Source organism: Manis javanica, chromosome 11, assembly GCF_040802235.1.
Source record: "Manis javanica isolate MJ-LG chromosome 11, MJ_LKY, whole genome shotgun sequence".
Lineage (NCBI taxonomy): Eukaryota > Metazoa > Chordata > Mammalia > Pholidota > Manidae > Manis > Manis javanica.
This window is the reverse complement of record NC_133166.1, coordinates 20477534-20501204: the sequence shown is the minus strand read 5'-3', so window position 1 is coordinate 20501204 and position 23671 is coordinate 20477534. Positions and strand designations below refer to the sequence as shown.

At 36.8% G+C, this 23671-nt stretch overlaps 1 protein-coding gene across 3 annotated transcripts in view; it reads left to right on the top strand.

The window, feature by feature from the left end:
- Positions 1-23671, top strand: part of POLD3 (DNA polymerase delta 3, accessory subunit) — a 158735-nt gene that overhangs the window by 118866 nt on the left and 16198 nt on the right. For all 3 annotated transcript variants that reach the window (XM_073216015.1, XM_037026285.2, XM_017668027.3), the window contains exons 3-8: positions 961-1063; positions 11755-11794; positions 13037-13169; positions 17830-18091; positions 19236-19308; positions 22950-23115. In XM_073216015.1, the coding sequence (XP_073072116.1) occupies positions 962-1063; positions 11755-11794; positions 13037-13169; positions 17830-18091; positions 19236-19308; positions 22950-23115 (776 nt within the window). In that variant the 5' untranslated portion in view covers position 961. The remainder of the gene's footprint in view (positions 1-960; positions 1064-11754; positions 11795-13036; positions 13170-17829; positions 18092-19235; positions 19309-22949; positions 23116-23671) is intronic.

The window sequence follows — 23671 nt, the reverse complement described above, 5'->3', positions numbered from 1 at the left end:
GCTTCAAGAAAAGAGTGATCAACAGTGTAGGCTGAGTTTCCCTTGGAATTTTGAGTTTTTAGCTGTCTTTGGAAGGAGTATGACATGTTATAGAGGCCTAGTAAATGTTTCTTGAAATAAAAGACACAAATGTTATGTCCCCCTTGATTTTTTTTTTAAACTAAGAGGGGAGCCAACTTCTGATACATGCTGGATCATTAGGATAAACATGAATTTGGGGGTATTACTAGAATCAGCATTACTTCTATGTTTAGTGTTTGACAATTTCAGGTTAAAGAATATTCTAAATACTGGACAGTGTGAGTAAGCTGTTATATTTTGCAGTTCAAAACAGTGCTGAATATGATAAATATACAATTAGAGTTTCAGAGGTGGATATTTGTGATCGTCTACTAGTGGTTCTTCATGTTTCGGAGTAATCCTTTGAGAATTTGTTGAAAACCCTGGACTGTCTCCTGCCAAAACACACACACACATTTTGATTGTAATTTGGGGGATGCATGGTTATAGATGGCTGCATGAATCCCAACTTAAGAGAATCACTGATCTGTTACTGCCCTCCCATTTTATACCTCAGGATACTAAGAGTCCTGGACAAATTAATTAACTTATCCAGGATCACATAGCTAGAAAGTGGCTGAACTTATTCTTGATTCATTGTTATTTCCAATATATGTCATTGCCACTGTTTTAATGCAGATTCAGTCCCTCTTGGTTTATTATTAGATTTCTTTTATTTCAGTTGCAAAGCCACCATGTCAGCTCAGTCCAGGTTGACCCCAACCCCTGTATCTCATCTAAAATCATCTTTTTTTAACTCTCTGTCCATGGGACTGAGCAAAAATATTATGTAGAAAATTTGATGGACTGTCAGATTTAACATATCTAACTTTTAAGTCACAAATTAAGAGTTAATGAGGTAAAAACTTACTAATGACATGTGCCTTTTGTTTGGAACAGGATGCTGTATGATTATGTTGAAAGGAAGCGAAAGGAAAATTCAGGAGCCCAACTGCATGTCACCTATTTAGTGTCTGGCAGTCTGGTTCAGAATGGATATTCCGTAAGTTCTCAGGCTCTTATAATGAGCTAAAATGTGTATGAGCTATAAACTGTGTTATATATAACATGATGGGGGTGGGGCAGGAACAACAAGATGCAGTATTATAAGAGTTTAAAAAAACTACTTCAGCATGATGTTTATTTTGAAGTTTTAGACTTAACCTAAAACTCAGAAGTTTGGCCAACAGCTTGGCTGTGACGTAGAGACTGTATCATTATTATGGCATTTTTCTGGGCATACATTGCATTAAGAAGGAGACTGCTTCAGTTTTTCTTCTTTCTTCCTCTTGAAGTATGTTGTGGACAATGGTAGTTAATTTTCGGCCTGGTCAGCTGTCAGGCCACAAACTCAGTGATCAGAAAGTACAATTTTATTTAACTGAGCTTGATTTTAATTTGAGCTTTCAATTTGGTAGGCTGACATCTAAGTTGATGTTGACAGGGGGTGAGCAATGGAATCATCTTTATGCTAAGGTATCTTTATGCAGTCCCATCTGATGTGGTATCTGGTCATCCATTAACACAGGTCACTGGTGCATTTTCATCATCCTGGTCACAAAGTTCTCACAGGTTTGCTGACTCTCTTAGCTGCTCCCATGTGCTCTTGGGGGCACATGCCTTGGTGGGCACTAGAAGCCCTGCTAGGATAGCTTGTTCCTTCTCCTACGCCAGACTGATCATTGGGAGCTTTGGTAATTCCTTCTTCTCCCTGGCATCCTCCCAGAAGTAAGGCACACGTCTTCTGTTCTCTCACGCCCAAATCCTTTATCTGAAGATTCTTTAGCTTCTACTACCAGCATTGTTACAGGAAGGAGTGCGAGGCCCTAGCCCTTGGGGCTCCACTGCAGTGGAGTGTTCTTGGCTACACATAGGATAGAAATCAAATGCAAGCCAGGTACAGTGTGAGGTGGACTTAATTAAGAGGTAGAAGGTGTAGATTATACAGTAAAGTGAAGTGGAGTACTCCTTAGGCAGAGTAGCCCATCCCCTCTTTTGGAAGTACAATGAGCATATGGGGACAGAATAGTCATGATTTCTCTTGGGAGATTCTTAGAAGAGGGGGTGCTTTTCCTTATTAGGGCTCTTCTGGGGTTGTCATGACAATTATAAATAAACTGTCATGGCACTGATGAGTGTGACTTTTACTGTGTAAATGAGATTTTAATGAAGTTAGAGGTCAAGTCCCAGTCAAATCAAGTATGCCATCTTGGTTTGCTCTAGCTCCATCCAGATCCTCTCATATCCTGTTTATTATTAGTCTCAGCCTGGCCTGTTGCTCTGTGTCCCACTAGTCAAACTATCTCTGGCCCTTTGTTTATTTCACCCTATCATTTCCCTTTCCTACCTTACCATCACCACCACCAACCCCATAAAACAGCCCAAGGACCAGGTTTCCTATTCAGAGACACACTTGATACATGTTTTCTTCTTGCCGTTTGACTTTCCTTCAGACTCAAGTTCAGAAGCCTGATTTATCAGAATACTGACTAGATTTGTCTTGTAGCAATAGAGTCCCAAGCATGTGAGATTTAAAACTGGAGTGGATATTTAGTAATTTAAAAGGAGAAACAAAACTGCTGGGGGGATGAGGCCCTTGTATTCTGTGACCTGCATGTTCTTTCCCTGTTGGTAAGCTATTTGGTAAGCCAGATGATAAGATTCTTGCAGGTGTAGATAGATTGGATGTCATTATATATCTGAAACACAGAATTAAGCAGACTTGATTCATTTGTTCTCAGAAATAAACCTGCCACCAGAATTCTCTCCCTGTATGGCTTTTGAATGGATACTGCTAAAGTTTGCATCTGAAACCCTTTTGTTTCCAGGGTTAACTATCCCCCCCTTCTGTCACTTTAGTCAGTGCCTTCAGTCTAGTCATAGTTCTTTACCTGGGAAACATTAGTCCTTTTAAGCATTGGTTTTTATTTTTTTGGTCACTGATGCCTTTGAGTCTGAAAGAAAAATGCACATATTGACATATTCATAAAATTTTGAGTGTTCACAGATCTTCTGGAACAGGGTACAAGGTTAAGAATTTGTGTTTTAAGATAAAGTTGTAGATTTTTTTTCTAACCCATTTGACAGAGGTTCTTAATTTCAGATGTTGGATGGTTTTCAGAGTTGGTCATCTGGGTTCAGGGTGTCCTTGGATGAGTCCCTGCAAGTGTATTCAAATGGTGTTCCTCAGTGCATTTTTCCAGACCATTTTTCAAAAGAATGTATACCACATAAGCTTTTAAAAATTTCCAAACTGTGGCTTGCTTATAGAAGGCTACCTTATTTCCAAATTTGAGAGGGCATTTAAATTCTGCCCACTTTTTTTTAAAGCAGAATGCTTTTTCAAATGCAATTTTAATGAGAATATTAATATATAAAATATAGAGTACGGCTGCGGTAGTTGTGTGAAGTTTGGAGCTCTGTGCTCACCTCCTAACAGCCCAGTGGGGCAGCTGTGTGGAACCCTGTAGAATTACTAGGCAAGTGTGGATGAAGGCTTACCCATGCTGTTTGCCTTGAGGAGAGCAGATTATTAAGAAAAGGCAGATTGTTAAGCATAATGTCAGGTTATGTTGTTCTTCCCTCAAATTTCTCTGTTAACGTTTTAAGTGTTCCTAGAAAGAAGAAGGACATATTACAGGCTTTGTATAGATTTTCTTAATGTAAGTGTATTTTTCAAACAGTCATTATTATTGTAAAAAATGTTTAACAATGCATAGAAAGTGAAAGCTGCCTTCTAATCTCATTCCAGAAAGTCTTCCATAGAATTTGAAACTTTCAAGGGAAGGTTTGGTTGATTTTCTTTTTGTGGAGTTAAAGGTTGTTAGCCCAGTCATCCTCTATGAAGTTCTATATTAACTTTTCATTTAATGATTTTATCTGAGATTGATTTTTATCATTGCCCAGATCATTAACTGACTAGGGCTTAGAAAAAGGTAATGTTCTAATTCTGTCATTCTTTCTGAATTTATTGGCTGGAATTTTTTTTTTTTACTTAAAATTTTTTTTAAATTTATTTTTATTTATTTATCATTAATCTACAATTACATGAAGAACATGATGGTTGCTAGACTTCTCCCTTCACCAAGTCCACCCCTACAAACCCCATTACAGTCAGTGTCCATCAGCATAGTAAGATGCTGTAGACTCACTACTTGTCTTCTCTGTGTTGCACATCCCTCCCTATGCCGCCCCCCCCACATTATACATGCTAATCGTAAGGCCCCCTTTCTTTTTCCCTGCCCTTATCCCTCCCTTCCCACCCCTCCTGCCCAGTCCCTTTCCCTTTGGTAACCGTTAGTTCATTCTTGGGTTCTGTGATTCTGCTGCTGTTTTGTTCCTTCAGCTTTTCTTTGTTCTTATACTCCACATATGAGTGAAATCATTTGGTACTTGTCTTTCTCTGCCTGGCTTATTTCACTGAGCATAATACCCTCTAGCTCCATCCATGTTGTTGCAAATGGTAGGATTTTTGTTTTCTTCTTATGGCTGAATAATATTCCATTGTGTATATGTACCACATCTTCTTTATCTATTCATCTACTGATGGACACTTAGGTTGCTTCCATTTCTTGGCTGTTGTAAATAGTGCTGTGATAAACATAGGGGTGCATCTGTCTTTTTCAAACTGGGCTGCTGCATCCTTAGGGTAAATTCCTAGGAGTGGAATTCCTGGGTCAAATGGTAGGTCTGTTTTGAGCATTTTGAGGAACCTCCATACTGCTTTCCACAATGGTTGAACTAATTTGCATTCCCACCAGCAGTGTAGGAGGGTTCCCCTTTCTCAACAACCTCGCCAACATTTGTTGTTGTTTATCTTTTGGATGGTGGTGATCCTTACTGGTGTGAGGTGATATCTCATTGTGGTTTTAATTTGCATTTCTCCGATGACAAGCGATGTGGAGCATCTTTTCATGTGTCTGTTGGCCATCCGAATTTCTTCTTTAGAGAACCATCTATTCAGCTCCTCTACCCATTTTTTAATTGGATTATTTGCTTTTTGTTTGTTGAGGTGCGTGAGCTCTTTATATATTTTGGACGTCAACCCTTTATCGGATCTGTCATTTATGAATGTATTCTCCCATACTGTAGGATGCCTTTTTGTTCTATTGGTGGTGTCCTTTGCTGTACAGAAGCTTTTCAGCTTGATATAGTCCCACTTGTTCATTTTTGCTTTTGTTTCCCTTGCCCGGGGAGATATGTTCATGAAGAAGTCGCTCATGTGTATGTCCAAGAGATTTTTGCCTATGTTTTCTTCTAAGAGTTTTATGGTTTCATGACTTACATTCAGGTCTTTGATTCATTTCGAATTTACTTTTGTGTATGGGGTTACACAGTGATCCAGTTTCATTTTCTTACATGTAGCTGTCCAGTTTTGCCAGCATCATCTGTTGAAGAGACTGTCATTTCCCCATTGTATGTCCATGATTCCTTTATCATATATTAATTGACCATATATGTTTGGGTTAATATCTGGGGTCTCTATTCTGTTCCACTGGTCTGTGGCTCTGATCTTGTGCCAGTACCAAACTGTCTTGATTACTGTGGCTTTGTAGTAGAGCTTGAAGTTGGGGATTGAGATCCCCCCCACTTTATTCTTCCTTCTCAGGATTGCTTTGGCTGTTTGGGGTCTTTGGTGTTTCCATATGAATTTTTGAACTATTTATTCTAGTTCGTTGAAGAATGTTGTTGGTAATTTGATAGGGATTGCATCAAATCTGTATATTGCTTTGGGCAGGATGGCCATTTTGACAATATTAATTCTTCCTAGCCAGGAGCATGGGATGAGTTTCCATTTGTTAGTGTCCTCTTTAATTTCTCTTAAGAGTGTTTTATAGTTTTCAGAGTATAGGTCTTTCACTTCTTGGTAAGGTTTATTCCTAAGTATTTTATTCTTTTTGTTGCAATTGTGAATGGAATTGTTTTCCTGATTTCTCTTTCTATTAGTTCATTGTTAGTGTATAGGAAAGCTACAGATTTTTGTGTGTTAATTTTGTATCCTTCAACTTTGCTGTATTCTGATATCAGTTCTAGTAATTTTGGAGTGGAGTCTTTAGGGTTTTTTTTGTTTTGTTTTGCTTTGTTTCTGTTTATATAATGGTTAATTTCTCCTTGGGCATCTCAAATTTTTCACACCAAAACCTCTTAATTCTCTCTTCAAATCTATTTCTAACCTGGGTCTTTGTCGTAGTACCAGGTATTCATCAACCAAGAGAGAAATCTGAAATTAATACAAGATTCATCTTTCATTTCTCTTTTATTTCCAACCTAATCAAACTCTGTGTATTTTTTTTTTTGTAGATAATTATTTTTTATCTTTAGGGTTTTTTATGTACAATATCATATCATCTGCAAGTAGTGACAGTTTAACTTCTTTACCAATTTGGATTCCTTATATTTCTTTGTTTTGTCTAATTGCCGTGGCTAGGACCTCCAGTACTATGTTGAGTAACAGTGGGGAGAGTGGGCATCCATCTTGTTCCCGATCTCAGAGGAAAAGCTTTCAGCTTTTCACTGTTCAGTATGATGTTGGCTGTGGGTTTATCATATATGGCTTTTATTATGTTGAGGTACCTGCCCTCTACCCATTTTGTTGAGAGTTTTTATCATGAATGAATGTTGAATTTTGTCGAATGCTTTTTCAGCATCTATAGAGATGATCATGTGGTTTTTGTCCTTCTTTTTGTTGATGTGGTGGATGATGTTGATGGATTTTCAGATGTTGTACCATCCTTGCATCCTGGGATGAATCCCACTTGGTCATGGTGTATGATCCTTTTGATATATTTTTGAATTCGGTTTGCTAATATTTTGTTGAGTATTTTTGCATCTACGTTCATCAGGGATATTGGTCTGTAGTTTCTTTTTTGGTGGGGTCTTTGCCTGGTTTTGGTATTAGGGTGATGTTGGCTTCATAGAATGAGTTTGGGAGTATTCCCTCCTCTTCTGTTTTTTTGGAAAACTTTAAGGAGAATGGGTATTATATCTTCTCTGTATGTCTGATAAAATTCTGAGGTAAACCCATCTAGCCTGGGGATTTTTTTCTTGGGTAATTTTTTGATTACTGCTTCAGTTTCTTTGCTGGTAATTGGTTTGTTTAGATTTTGTGTTTCTTCCTTGGTCAATCTTGGAAGGTTGTATTTTTCTAGGAAGTTGTCCATTTATTCTAGGTTTTCTAGCTTCTTAGCTGGAAACTTAGGTTTTCATAGTGTTCTCTAATAATTCTTTGGATTTCTGTGTGGTCCGTCATGATGTTTCCTTTCTCATTTCTGATTCTGTTCATGTGTATTGATTCTCTTTTTTCTCTTGATAAGTTTGGCTAGAGGCTTATCTATTTTGTTTATTTTCTCGAAGAACCAACTCTTGGTTTCATTGATGTTTTCTATTGTTTTATTCTTCTCAATTTTGTTTATTTCTTCTCTGATCTTTATTATGTCCCTCCTTCTGCTGACTTTAGGCCTCATTTGTTCTTCTTTTTCCAATTTTGATATTTGTGACATTAGACTATTCATTTGGGTTTGTTCTTCCTTCTTTAAATATGCCTGGATTCCTATATACTTTCCTGTTAAGACTGCTTTCACTGCATCCCACAGAAATTGGGGCTTTGTGTTGTTGTCATTTATTTCCATATATTGCTGGATCTCCATTTTAATTTGGTTGTTGATCCATTGACTATTTAGGAGCGTATTGTTAAGCCTCCATTTGTGAGCCTTTTTGCTTTCTTTGTACAATTTATTTCTAGTTTTATACCTTTGTGGTCTGAAAAGTTGGTTGGTACAATTTCAGTGTTTTTGAATTTACTGAGGCTCTTTTTGTGGCCTAGTATGTGGTCTATTCTGGAGAATGTTCCATGTGCACTTGAGAAGAATGTGTATCCTGTTGCTTTTGTGTGTAGAGTTCTGTAGATGTCTATTAGGTCCATCTGTTCTAGTGTGTTGTTCAGTGCCTCTGTGTCCTTATTTTCTGTCTGGTGGATCTGTCCTTTGGAGTGAATGGTGTGTTTAAGATACCTTTGCAGTTCTTTTTGTCTGTAGGATATATCCTGCTAGAGATCCACAATCAGCCTATATTTAATCACTTGCAATAATTTCTCTCTGCAGTTAAGCCACTAACTCAGTATCAAGTTAAATTGAAACTTTTTTCCCACTTTCAGTTTTTAGGCTCCCTCCTTTGCTTTATAGGTAACTAGTTTTCCTTCTCCTTAACATTGTTTTTGTTGTTGTATGCACTTTGATTTTTTTACTTAACATACTGGGTGAATAGATCAGTGTATATATATTTGGTATATTTTTGCCAGTTTCAGGGTTACATTCCCCAGGATTCCTAGCATGTATATGTTCTTCATTGAGTAATTGCCAGGTACCCCTCTTCACTTTTCATTTCCACCAGCAATGTATGGGGGGCCCTTTTTCCACATGGCTGTCATATGCTTCAGGGTCATTTGCATTTCTGTTTCTGTAAACTACTTCTTTGTACCTCTTAGTTTTCTAGATGAGTGTTAGTCTTTGTTTTCTCTATTTTAGAAGCTGTATATGAACCCTTTGTGATATAATTGCAGATATTTTGCCCTTTTTTTATCATCTTTCTTTGTACTTCTCTTAAAGCTTATTTTTATCATCTAAAAGTTGTTTGTTAGTTTTCATGGATTATTTAGATTATTCCTGGATTTTGAATCATAGTTAGGAAACCTTTACTCATTCTCAGGTCATATCACTATAGAAGAATTCACCCATATTTTCTTCTAGTACATATGTGGTTTCTTTACATTTAAAGCTGATCCATTTAGAATTTATTCTCTCATATTGTGTGAGAAACAGATTCAGTTTTTATCTGGTTCCATATGATTGTACGGTACTTCTCATTACATTACTGAATAAGAAGCCCTCTTTTTCTCACACTGGTTTGCAATTCTTTTTATTTCCCCACAGTTCTAAAACTTAATTTTATTTGGATACATTAATACAAATGTATGCCTGATAGCCTAGTGATAATTTGTAAGTTTAGTAGTTCACAGCATTTTTATAGAAAGTAAATAATATTGACATTCAAATTAGGCCCTATGGAAAGTTTTGTAAACAATGAAACATTTACTATAATCCTTTTAAAAGTCCTGTCCTTTTCAAAAAAAGTCCTTTCAAAAAAGATCTTTTGAAAGATCAACATTGAATTTTTAAAAATCAAAAGAAAAGAAAATAAGTGTTTTTCCCACAAAGTACATAAAAACCATTTGCTGACATTTGCATTTTAAGTGCCTGGAATAAAATGGGCCAAATTTCCGAAGGCAGTTAATAACAAGGACTTTTTCATTTGATTTAGCATCAAGTAAATTAAGAGTAAATATACCATTGAAGATGTAGTTGAGTTCCTCCTCTGTCTCATACTGTCTCATTCTTCCTACCAGGCCACAGTACCTAAGCATACATTATTGTTGCCCCACAAAGGACTCAAATAATTTTCCTTTCAAAACGAGTACTCAAATTATACTCACTGGCAGAGTTCTCTCCCTGCCAGATGACAGGATGGCAGTGAACACTACCAGATATCAACTTTTTTGATTAGGATTAAAGAATTCTTTCAGCAAACTCAATTATTTTCCTGGTCTTTTTTAACCTGTCATGTAAATCCTTTTAGTTGCTGCACCTGCTTGCTGATTATGATTGTTACATATGTCGAGGGAATTTTCCCCAGGCATACCCGATCTATTTCCTAATAACAAAGAATGCCTATTTTACCTAGTGCCCTGAGCTTTCTTTTATTATTATTACTTGTTCTTTAATTTTTTACTCATCAAAGCAGGTCATACATTTTGAATAAAAAGAAAAACCTGCAAGTAGACCCTAAAGCACATATTTTTTAACCTGAGTAATATCTGAAAACATAAGACTTTACAATTTTGAAGTTGAAAATTCAACTTTGGTGCTTTTGTAAGAATTTATAATGTCAGTTTCTAATACAAGTCATATCCCCCAGTACATATATATTTTCAAAAGAAAATAAGTCATTGGAAAGTAATATCCTATATACTAGTTAGTACATTTTTATATCAAATTGAAAATTCTGAGAAAAGTGAGGGTATATGTAATAACAAAATAAATACAGTATAGCATATATTGCTAGCTTATAAATTTCGTGGCAACAGTGAATTTGCATCCTGCAGCTAATCTGTAAATTTAGTTCCTTTTTTTCTGGAATTTTGTAGACATAGTGTCTCACAAAGCTGTGTATCACCGTGCTAAAGATGTCTTTTTCATCGTCAGTCTTTGCAAAAGCCTCTGATGAGATACTTTTCCTAAATGACATGAGTTTTTTTTGTTGTGTGTTTTTTTTTACTTTTCCAGAAAAATGAGGAAACTATCAACCACTTATGCTTCTAAACAAAAGTTAGATTACTACCAGTTGTTCTTTTAATTATGCTTTAAAAGATTTCCAAAAGTTTAGATGTTTTTGTTGTTTTTGAATTGCACACCCATAGAAGATAACTGGAGAAACACTAGATGATTTCAAAAGATGAAACTTAGTATCTTGCCTCTGTTTGCACATCCTTAATTTCCTGAATAAAATCAGTAGAAATTAAACTAATATAATTTTCAAATAATTCATACATGCCAGTCTTAGGACAAGTAGCTCTAAATGCAAGGGCCAGAAACTTGTGCTCATCTTACTAGTTCTATTCACTTTTCCTCATGGAGAAACTGATGTTTTTGGTCTATTTGTGGAACTTTTGTTTGTAGGAAAGCATATACACAGGGCCAGATCTTTTTGGTTTCTATTCTGGAGAATGTTTCTAATACTCTTTTATACTGGTGTTCCAGGACTCTCTCTGTGAGCTTCAGTCTCTTGGCAGTCGTCTCTGGTCTGTCATCCTTATGCTGAGTGAGAGGCTCTCCAGTCAAATCACATACGTATCCACAGTTTTGGGAAGGTTGAATTTGATGTTGTAGACTCCATTGCTGGCTGGCTGAATTTAGTGATCAGAGAGATTTTGCTTAATGACTTTGTCTTTAGGAAATAGAAATAAATTGGGTATGCCTGGGGAAGATTCCCTCAGAGGGCACTTTCAGATTAATCACCATATCTATCCTGGGTTTCTGCCTGTTGAAGGGTCCTTGGAAAACCATCCAATAACCCAGCTAGACTGGGTGAGATTTTTCAGCTCATGAAGGGCCAGCCAAGTCATGACATTGTCTGGGATGAGCCTTCCTTGGTCAATGAAAGTCTTGACTAACATACCAGTTTCTGTGCCCCGAGGCATTTTGTCTCAGAGCAGGTCCCTCCTGGAGAGGTGCTTCAGCTTTTGAAGTATTTGGTGATATGTGACGATGACACAATGCCCTTTCCTGAACTGGGTGTCCCCATGGGAGAGGCCCCAATGTGCAGACAGGAGCTTCAGCCAGGCTGCATGTCACCCCCTTTTGAGATCCTGGGCCAGTTGGCTGGCAGTGCTGAAAGCAGGCACAGCTGCTGTTTGTTTTTTATTGTATTGATATCTATACAGTACTCCATCACTTTTCTTAACCTGATTGAGAAGTTTTAAAGTAAGTTAAAAATAAGTCTGACTTTATTAAACTGCAACATGTATCTTCAGGGGTACCTAATGTTCCTGATTTCATATCCAAGTGCAACTGAATTATTGCCAAGGGAACTTTTTGCCTGTCGTACTACCTTTAACACTAATGAAGTGTTACTTCCTTACAGTGCCACAAGGTTGCAGTAGTGAGAGAAGATAAATTGGAAGGTAAGTGTTCTGTTGATTTGGGCAAGCTTTTCCTCTTATGGCATCAGTGTAGGTACAATAAAAAAACCTGCCTGTAACATCTGCATACAACATATTTAGCTATTTAACAGAACAGCCATATATTCCTTTTATTAGTAGTTTCTCAAACATGTTAAAATATGATAGTGTATCTGCCTGACTTACCACTGTTAAGGCCAATAACTGCTGACATTTATAAAGCACTTTTATCGCAGAATTTCGGAACTTGTAACATGCAAAAACTATCATGAATACCACATGGAACACCTTATCAACTGTAAAGACAGTCGTCTCCAAATACCAGGTTGTGTTCCATAAGAGTTTTTTAGGAAGAAAATTAAAGAAAACTTTTCTAAAGTCAGAAAGACTTAAGGTAACTTCTAAATTAAATTTGTCCACCCATTTAAAAACTGTTAATACTACTGTTCTATTATTTAAAAACCAGATTCAAAGGAATTATAGTAGGCAGGGTCCAAGTGGTCTTGGACCTATGTCTCAAGACAAAACCTTTATACAAAAAAGTTTGTATACAAAGACTTCTGCTAGTGGAGTCTTTTTTTTTTTTTTCCCACAAAAGTCATCTCTGCTTGTCTTTAGGGTGGTGGAGATGTCCACTTTTCTCTTTCTGAATGCCCACAGTGGTAGGCAAAGCAAGATTTATTCAACATAGTATTTATATTTACTTGTGTCAAGCTCTGTGCTAGGCACTAGAGACTCAGAACAAGTTAGGCACAGATCCTTCGCTTGTGAAACCTAAATTTTGTTCTTGTGAATTTTTTTTTTTGTTTTTCTCTGTGGACTTACCTGGTTAGTAGTATTTTTGTTACAGAGTGTTTTTTTAAACTAAAATTGAATTACATAATTGAGTCTTCTCAGAAATTACTTATTCCTCAATTATATGCTAGAGCATAAGATTCTGACTAAAAAAAGACCATCATCATTGTCATCAATCAATCACTAATATTTACTGAGTGTCCACTAGATGAGTGATACCCTCACAGGTGCTGTACTTAGAACTGACTCACCACCACCTACCTTGTCATAATGTCCCTATTACAGACAGAAGAGTCGATGTTATACTGTATATGTGACTCTTTGGCCTTTTAGAGCTTTTTGGACCACCACAGATTGCAAATGGCTTTAATGCAGAAGGGTTTCTTGTTAAAGTGCCCACATGCTATGAAGTTTGTGTATTAACAGACTGCTTTTCCTGTTGACTTGTAGCAGTGAAGTCCAAGCTAGCTGTGACTGCCAGCATCCATGTGTACAGCATCCAGAAAGCCATGTTAAAGGACAGTGGGCCTCTGTTCAATACCGACTATGACATCCTTAAAAGCAACTTGCAGAACTGCAGCAAGTGAGCTCCTTAATGTTCCTTGTGGGCTTCTTTACGAACTGATTTTGTAAGATGTTTACACAGTGGCTGCCTCTTACGAGTGAATGCCAAGTCTAGTAAAATCCCATTTATCTTGCAGTAAGACACATGCCTGGTTTTATTAGTACATCATAAGGTGAAAAATAGCAGCCACAACCCATATTGAAAACCCCAGTGGACTCCCCATAAATCTATTTCTCATGTATTTATCCTGTCACTGCCACCAGAAATGTTTGTTGTGCTCCCTTGTTACTCCCTTAGCCTAGTTTCTGCTTGTTTGAATCCTACCCATCCTTCAAGAACTGGTTCACATGTCCTTCAAAAAACTATTCCTTATTTGAAACCCTTGTACCTTCCATTCAAAAGCAGTTGCTCTTCTATGGCCAGGATCAGATTGTGTTCACCTTTTGTATCCTTCATACTATGGGGTGGGGGGGTGATGCATGTGGGTTTTGGAAATTGATAGTCATGGGCTTGAGTTGTGGCTTTGCTGCTTAATAGCCCAGTGGCTTTGGGCAAATTACTTAAACTTTTTGAGCTTTGGTTTCTTTATCTTTATATTAGATATAATAATGCCTATTTTGTGGGGTTGTATTGAGGGTTCAGGTCAGTTCCCCAGACATATATTGAGAACTTAACTGCTTTGATAGGTACTAAGATAATTTGTATTTATTCAACAAAGAGCTAATGAGAACCTATGACATGACATGCACTATAGAGTGAATATGGCCCAATACCTGCTCAATATTGATGGTCTGGTGGAAGGCAGTTATAGTACAGTGTGACAGTGCTGTAATAAGAGTAACAGTGGGAAGATGTTGGGCATGGGCACTGTGGAGGGAGGAGGCAAGAGAGAGAAGGGTATGACATCTAAGGTGAGGCCTGAAGGCCTAGTAGAAGGAGGCCGGTTAGAAGGAGGAGAGTAAGAATAGAACCGAGAGAAAATATGGTGCTTGTGTATAACAATAATAGTTTTCTATGGCTGGAACTTAGAGTGAAAGGTAGCAAATGGTGAGGTAAAGACATGGAACACCTCATCAACTGTAAAAAGACCGTAGTCTCTAAATACCATGTTGTGTTCCATATGAGTTTTTTAGGAAGAAAATTGAAGAATACTTTTCTAAGTATCTGAAATAGGACTTAGATTCTATGTTTTGACTGCTAGGATAAGGAGTTCAGACTTTATTCTGAGGGCACTGGGGAGCCACTGAAGGTTTTGAAGCACATGAATGAAATAGTCAGAATTTCATTATAGAAAGATCACTCTCGGTGTGATGGTGAAGATAGATCAGAAGGGAATAATACAGAAACAAGACCATCAGAGAGGAGAAGTGTTGCAGTGTTTCAGGGTGGAAATGAAAGTTATCTGAAGTAGAGTAGTGGTGTTGGGGTGGAGAAGTATGAAGGTTAAAAAGTCAAACCATCAAAACTTGGATGTCTGAGTGGTTGGGGACCAGGGCACATGTGCGTGTGTCATGTGTGTTCATGGTTGATGTTCATAATGCTGAATGTGTTCGAGGATGATGGCCGTGTGTCTAGCTAGGGTGCCTGGAGCGATGATGGTACCATCACTAACAAAGGGAATACGTGAGGAGGAGCAGGCTTTGGGGGAGGGAAAAATGATGAACTGGGTTGGACATGTTGAGTTTGTGAAGCCTGTGGGGAGTACAAGTGGAGGTATCCATTGCTGTGGATAGGTGAGTCTAGAGCTAAGGAAAGAAACCTAGTCAAGATAGACATCTTGGAATCTGAGAAAATAGGTAACTAATTGGGCTTCAGCAGTAGATACAGTTTTGCAGAGAGAATGTAGAGAATAAAACAAGGCAGAAAGTAAAACTCTAGGCCACAATTACAAGCTTTGTAATCTTGGGTAAATTATTTAACCTTGCTGTGCTTCAGTTCCTCATCAGTAAAATGAAGCTAATGGTAGTACCAGCCTCCAGGGTTGTAGAGGATTAAATGAATTAATATATGTAAAGCAGTTAGAAAGTGTTTGGCACATAGTAAGCACTATTTAAGGGATGGGCAGAAAAAGAAGGGCCTAAGAGGGAGCAGCCAGGGAGAAGAGGAAAATTATAAAAGTAAATGGGATTCTAAAAGCTAGGGAAAGAACTTCAAGGAGGGACTGGTTGACAGTATTAAACTTGCTGAGAAGCTAAGTAAAATAGGAACTGAAAAATGTCGACTGGATTTAGTCCTGGCTTTGGTGAGAGTATGTTCAGTGGAGTTACCAGATTCTGGTCAACTGAATAGAAGGGGGGACATGAGGAAGTGAGACAGCAAATAGGAACAATTCTAGGAAATTTGACTATAAAATGGAGGAAAAAAGAGAGAGGCAGCTAAAGAAGAATTGAGACTAAGGGAGGATAGATACATTTTTAAAGTCGAGAATGCCTTGAACTTGTATTGTTAGGAAAAAGCCATAAAAGAGGAAATGGTTGAAGACACTGGGGAAGACGGGATAACTGAGAGAGCCAGGTCCCTGAGAAATAGACACAGAATTACCAAGCATAGTTTCTGCAAGTTCCATGAGAATAGGGGATGCTGTTTATTTTGTTAACCACTATATACCCAAAATGGTGCCTGGCAAATGCTAAGCACTCAGTAAGTAATTGTTGAGTGAATTAATGATAGACATTAGTTCATTTTTTCTTTAGCTCAAAAACTTGAGAGTAATAGACATACAAATATTCATTAAATAAGTATAATTCTTTAGCTAAAGAGTAATAATTTATGTCTGGCATTTTTTAGGGAAGGATTACAAGAAAACAGCACCCTGATAATTATGTAAATTATTTGAATTTAAAAATAATCTATGTTAGCATCTAGTCATGCCTCTAAAAATCACTTCTGTTGTATCTAGTAAGTAAGCAAAAAAGAGTAAAAGTGACTCAGGGTTCAACATGAAATTTGCATACGGACTGCTAAAATAAACACACCAAGGAGAAATGTGGCAATAGGAAGTACTTTAATGAAACTTTACATAAATACTTAAAGTATCCTTGGTAGAAAAGTGAAGACTCTTTCTTCAATAAAGTAGCTTGTCTTTTGTTCTAAGAATTATGGGCCAACTGAGATCTGACTCATTGTTTCGTGTGTTTTAAGAAGTGCTGTGACAGGAAGAAAAGTTGAAATTTTAGGATTGAGCAGATTCTTCTCTCTTCGGACATGTTCCCAACCAAACTTGGTCTCTTCTTATTGCCAATTCCTGGTCCTGACCCGAAGGTGTGGAATATAGACCAAGTGAAGGAGTTTGTCTAAGGGCCAACTTTAAATGTTGACTTTTTTCCTTGTACATGGAAGCACTGCTCTTTTCCTTGTACATGGAAGCACTGCAAGGCTAGAGAGGAAAAGTGGTGGATGAAAAGAAATGATTTCCGTCTGTTCTTAACTCTGATGCACAAAATATTTGTATTAATGTAGGGTTTTCCGATGTGGACCATGATAAATCAGTGGAAGATTTTTGAAGCTGTAGACTCTAGCTTTGCGGCACTCAGTGTAATGTTACACCAGAGATTGAATGATTTATCAGGGATTATTTTCCTTAGGCCAGTTAATATTCTACCAGTTAAATCTTGAAGTTGTGGCTGGTTGATTTCTAAGATAATTGCTGTCACCACATAGTCTCTTAAACTCCATCTTCTTCCACCCCAACCTGAGATACACTAAGAAGGGAGAGAAGCCAGAAACCTCATTTTCAATGACTTCAATAATCATTTTTTCAACATGTACTTCTGTGTGCCAGGTCTGGCACTGGGTACCTGAAATGCAAAAGATGAATAATATACTTCCTTACGTTCAAGGAGCTCTCGTCTACCCACAATGAGCAAAAGATGGAGGAATAAAATGTTCTTCTTTAAGAGTTAGGGAAAGTTGGGGAACTTCGCTTTAAGAACAGCTGTTTGGGAAGGCTGGATTGGTTACCTTTTCACAATGTGGAGCATTGCATTATGGATTTGTGTGAAACGAGCACATCTACAGTGACTAGAGAAGAGTGCTCCCTTTAGTATGCCATGCTGACTGTTTCAAATTTATTTACTTGGCTTTGGGCATACTTGTCTGGTGCCGTTAGTTGGTATTAGAAATTACTAACAATTGACTGTAAAGGACCACAGGGTATAGGAGCCCGTGGCTCTGTTCCCAGCTTCCTCCATGTTTTAAAGCAGAATCCATTTGGACAGGAGAGTTGCCAGCAAATTTGTTAATATTTAAAGCTCTTAGTTTTGATAATTTGCGTATCTAACCCTTTAAGGTGAAGGTCTTAAAAACAAGAGATAAGCACTTGGTTTCTCAAGGATGGTGAAATTACTCATCTTGTATTATTGTTTGGTGTATTCTTACTGTTTTGAGTTAGGATGCTTTTTACAAAAGAGAATATTCAGTATGGTATGGTAGAAGATGCCTGATTCCAGTCCTAGTTCTGTTACTAACTAGATGTATAACACAGGACAAGTCATTCAGTTCTCTCCAGTATTGTTTTTTTATCTAAATGAGAAGTTTGCACAAAATAATTTTAAAAATCCACTCTAGTGCTAATACTTTCTGATTTTATAGTATTAGGGTTAGGAAGTCTTATGTGGAAAAAGGAAAACTTTGAAAATAGGGTTTGGTACTGACATTAATGGAGCATTTATGTCCTTAGGTTTAGTGCCATACGGTGTGCAGCTGCAGTCCCTAGAGCTCCTGTGGAATCCTCATCTTCTGAAAAGTTTGAGCAGTCAAATCTTCAGGCATCAAATGAGACACAAGCCCATGAATTGAAGACCAATGGTCATGGCCCACCTACCTCCAAACAGATTTCTGAGCAGCCCAAAGGAATTATGGGAATGTTTGCCTCTAAAGCTGCTTCTAAAACCCAAGATACCAACAAGGAAACCAAAACAGAGGCTAAAGAAGTAACAAATGTAAGTCTTCCTTAAAGATAATGCCTTTACAGCTCAGAGTGGATAATTAGAAAAGCATTAATAGTTCCAGTGGTGGTAGTTTAATTATTTAAGGTTCTGGTATTTAGTTCTAGTTTTTTTACTTCAGTCTCAATCCTTTAATTCTTGATATTCTCATCTGAAATAGTTTTTTTCTTTTGCTAATGCTTCTCACCAAGCCTTGGACTTTGCTATAGAATGGTAATTAGCCTGCCCTGTGCACATCACAAGATTGTTGTGAGACCTAGTTGAAATAATGCATGTGAGAATATGCTAAAATTATTAAGTACAAAGAATTGTGTATTAGCTATATATCATTTTGGGAACACTTTATATTCTGAGCTTTGCCACATATGCCTTCTTCCCAAGTGTATTTAACATTCTTGTTCTATTTTATGAATTTTTCTTGTTTTTCTTCATTTACTTCACTTAGTTTTTATAGTTTACTCATGTGAACTAAAGTGCATTAACTTAAGAAAAGTGTCATTAAGATACTATTAAAAAATAATCCAGAAAAGCTTAATTATTATTACTATTATTACCATCATTATCATTTTAAAGCTTCCACTTTGGAAAAAGAGGGGAGGGGTAAACGGAGAACACTAACATTTATAGAACTAGTATGTGCCAATAGTTTGATCTTTGTTTAAATCCTCTTATAAATTCTGTGAGGGAGACATTATCATCTCCATTTTATATGTGGTGAAACCGAAGCCTAGACTTTCTGAGTATTTGCCTGGATGTCATATTACTAAGTGGCAAAACCAGCATTCAGATCCACATCTGGTGAATGCAAGTGTAATGTTTTGGAGGTTTTCCCACATTGTGTACCATGCTGCCTCTAATCTATTTTAATTATCTCAAAATAGTTTTTAAATTCTCAAGAAAAGTTTGTGGATAATAATTTTATAAGAACTATGAGAAACTAAGCTTTGAAGATTAACTCCAGATGCTGTCTGGTCTTGATATTTTATATCTAGCACCTATACACTTGGGCATAATAAAGTAGAAACCATATCATCATGATAGTGTGCTCTGCTATTGAGGAGATTGTTTGAGATTGCTACTTGAAGAGCAGCCTGCAGACTAGGAAAAAATCACAGTGTTTTCTTTTCTGTGCTTTTAGGCATCTTCAGCAGGCAGTAAGGCACCAGCGAAAGGGAATGTGATGAGCAATTTTTTTGGAAAAGCTGCTCTAAGTAAGTGTGCTCTTACCTTCCTTGGACTAATACATTACATGAGTGTTAATATAACATATCTGAGGTGAAAGCCACCTTGTCCACTTTTTACCCGTCTAGCACATTACCATGTCAGCACTCCTGCATCCTGATATAAATTTGCAGTCTACTGACCAATATATTGAATGGCCCAACTGGCAGTGGATTTTATGGGTGAGCAGAGTTAGTCTAGATCTCTTGCAAGGTAGTTTACTATTCTTTTTACTTCTGCTTTGAAAAGAGAATTAAATATTTGTTTCATAGGGCTCTTGAAAATGGGTGATTAAAATAAAAGGGAGGCTGCTTGGCTAAGCAGTACAGTGTTGTGGATGCTGAGGTCAGTTTGCATGGTGTGCTCATTGTTAGTTATTACCCCTCTTTCCTAAAGGGCTGCAAAAAAAGCCTTGTGCCTTTAGTTATTTTTGCAGATTACTCATAATAATGAACTTGACCTCAGTGTGAATTAGAAGGGCCTAGGTAGTAACAGCCATTTAAAAATATTTTTTGAGAAAGCAAAATCTCCTTTATTAAAAAAAAAATCTTAAGAATTTTTTCATATGGAAAGAACCAGTAGTTACATATTTTCATAAGTCTCCCATCAAGTAAACATTCCCTGAGGGTATGTGGCAGAATACCAGGAAGAATGCAGGAGCCGCAGGATAATTATGGCACACTTTCTTGGAGCATCAGTTTTACAAAGAATTTGTGGGGGAAGCATTTTGGCACATGCCTGTGCAAGCAAAATTAGAAGTCTGCTTTCCCATGGTGGTCAAATTGGTGGTAAGGAGAGGTAGGTAGGTAGTTTTCATTTGCCATGAAAGTCATCAGAGGACATTTTTGTCTTCTGAAAGTGTGTCAAAAATTTCATACTTTCTGGTTATTGGGAAGCACAATTGTATTATTACAGGTATAGTACACAAGGAGGGTTCCCTAGTTCTGTGAAGTAGATCATGCTGATGTCACTGGCCTGCATGGCTGGTACTGGTCCACTGTATCCAGCTTGTGTGATTTCTTGGTAACTTTGATGAGGTCCACATATTAATTTGTTGCTTTTTTTTTATGCATTTGTAGCCTTATTATCAGTAAATTAAAAATTTTTTTATTCTAAAATACATCAGACATAAATATTCTAAAAAAAGTATCAAACTATACAGAATACACTTACTTGTGTGTTATTGAACAAATATTTATTGAGCAACTACAGTGTATTTGGCACTGTTGTGCACTGGTGATACAGTGGAGAAAATACAGACAAACAAGGTCCCTGGCCTCATGGCCCTTATATTCTACTGGGAGGGACAGACAAATAAATGCAGAAAGAATGAAATAGTTAATGATTATAATTGCAGAGAATAACGTGATGTTACAGTAGAATGTAATAGAGAGAGGGGGAGAAACAGATAAAAAAATAGAAGTATTAAATATTCACCTGATAAAAAGAATGGCTGACAAAATTGATTTATTTAACAGATGTTTTTTCAAGGCTGAATGTTTAGAGTAAGATTCTGAATATGTTTACTATATTTGACATATGACAAGATCATCGCAATGAAAATAAATCTTGAGAGTTGGATGAAGAGAGTTGATTACAGGGACTTGAACCATTTAAACCTTAATGATAGAAAATAACAAGTGTTAGCAAGGATGTGGAAAATTGAACCTTCATATATTGCTGTGGGGAATATAAAATGATGTGCTTGCTTTGTAGAATGGTGTGGCAATGCTTCAAAAAGATAACCAGATTTATCTAGCACTTCTACTCCTGTATCTCAACTCACGTGAATTAAAACTGTATGTCAAACTTGTACACAATGTTTATAGCAGCATTTTTCGTAATAACAAAATAGTGAAAACAATGCAGAGGTCCCTCATCTGATGAATGGATAAACAAAATGTGATACATTCTTACAATGGAATATTATTCAGCCATAAAAAGGAGTGAAGTACTGATATACATGCTATAACATAAATGACCTTTGAAACATGTAAAGTGAAAGAATCCAGGTTCAAAGACCACATGTTGATTCCATTTATGCAGAATGTCCAGAATAGACAAATCTATAGACAGGAAGTAGAGTGGTTGCCAAGAGCTGGTTTGGGGTTGGTGAGTAACTGGTGATGGGTACAGGGTTTTTATTGGAGTGATGAAAATGTTCTAAAATTGGATAGTGCAGATGGTTGCACAATTAAAAACCACTGAATTCTGACTTTAAATGGGTAAGTTTGCTGGCATGTAAATTATATCTCAATAACAAAAACCTTAATGCTTTATATGTAAAAATAAAAAAAACAGCATTGGCAATAATTGAAAGGTCAGCATCTATCATGGTTTCTTGCTTGAAGAGGTGTTTCCTATTTCCTTGATTATATAAAGGGGATGCTTTTAATTAGTCAGATGATACAAGTGACTTGATCATTTAGATAACAAGAAAATGTGATTATAAATTTTCCTTACCAGTTGTCTGAAAATGTTGCAATGAACTACCTTTTTACCAGCTAATTCATTGGCCAGTTGTAGCTGCATATATGAATTAATTTGGAGTTCCCAAAATACTGTGACAGAGAGTAAAAACTCTGGATGCTGAATGTTTAGTTAATGTTATTTTAATTTGGATCAATTTTCAAATTAGTAGACTTACAGCAATAACCTCTCCTTATTCTCAGTATTTGGAGGTTTTTCCTCCTAATTATGTAATTTTTAAAAATTGCTATGAAAATGGTATAAATTATGAATATTTTGTGACATTTCTTGAAAAACATGATAACTGAGTATAGCATGAAGGCTATTCTGTAATTTCTCCGATGGCTAGGCCCGTCCTGCTTATATTTCTTAGTTGTCTGCATTGTACAGCACACTAGTTTTGTGTTTTTTAGCTTGGTATAGGGAAAGAGGGTAAGGACTTTGAGGAGTTAAACTGACTTAAGTTCAAATCCTGGCTCTTACCTTAAACTCTATTAGTGTTAGCTTGGCTAAGTCACTTAACCTTATATACTGATCTCTCAGTCCTAATGATAATCTTACAAATATGACTCCAGTTTTTACAGAGAAGACTGACTTTTAGACAATATAACTAGCCCATAGTGAACTAGGGTTTGAACTGTATTTTTCTGATTCCAAAATAGTCTTTAAATTTCATCATTAAGGTAGCAGTGAGATAATAAGAGTATTCAGGCTTAAAAAGATAGAATATAAAAAAGGAAATAAGATGCTGTTACAGATTTCTGTTGTCACGGTTTGTAAGCTGTGCGCTCTTGGAAAGCACCTTTTAATCTTCTGACTCTTTGTTTTCTCATGTAACAAATGAGAATGATGATACCTCATAAAGTTGAATTCAGTTTTTTTTCTAAGCCCTACTTTTTACTATTATTTGGTCTGGCAACTGTAATATAATGAGGGATTAGCAGGAGGCAGAAATGAAAACACTTATAGCTGGAGTGGTTGTTGGAAAGGAGAAATGTTCTCTGACTAGACCATGAGCTCTGTTAGCACAGAGACTGTTTTTTATCCCTTTAGCCCCTGCTACTAACATATTTAGAGCCTGGCACTTAGTAAACTGTCAAAGGAATGATAGATTAATATTGCATGATGGGGTTATATATCATCTGCTATACTGTATTCATAGATAAACTTAAAGTTAATTTGGATTCAGAACAAGTAGTGAAAGAAGAAAAAATAGTGGAGCAACCTCCAGTGTCTGTCATTGAACCAAAGCTGGCAGCCCCTGCAGGCCTGAAGAAATCCAGCAAAAAAGCAGAGCCTGTTAAGATGCAGCAGAAGGAAAAAAAAAGGTAGGAAAATTCTGTCACCTGTGGGGGAAGAGTGTCTCTGCTGGGGGTGAGAAGGTCTGGTCGGGCTTATTGACAGCAGGCAGCTTTCCGTTGAGTACTAAATCCTACTTAATGTCTTTGGGATACAGTAACAGAACTAAAAGAGAGAAGCTCAATAGCTTATCTAGTGAAGTACAACTGTGCAGTCAGCCAGTTTAAGTTATTTAGAGCCCAAAGTCAGCTTTTTGGGGTCCAGTGATCTAAATTGATTGTCTTTTCACTTGTTTTAAATTTGTGGCCATGGCACAAGTGTGCCTGTTTGTGCCCATGTGTCTGTTTTTCATTTCAGATTACTAAATGAGGGGTTACTGTTTCCAGTCAAATTTAAGAGAAAAAGTTTTTTGTTTTCTTTTTTAATATCAATGAGTTTATTTTTCAAGTGGTAAAATCTAATTAGAAAAGAAAATAAAAGCACACAAGCTGTTAAAAATGGATCCAGGAATTTGAGACACTACCTCATAGTTGGTAGGAATTAGTCTGTTGAAAGAAATTCTAAAGACACTAATTCAGGACTGAT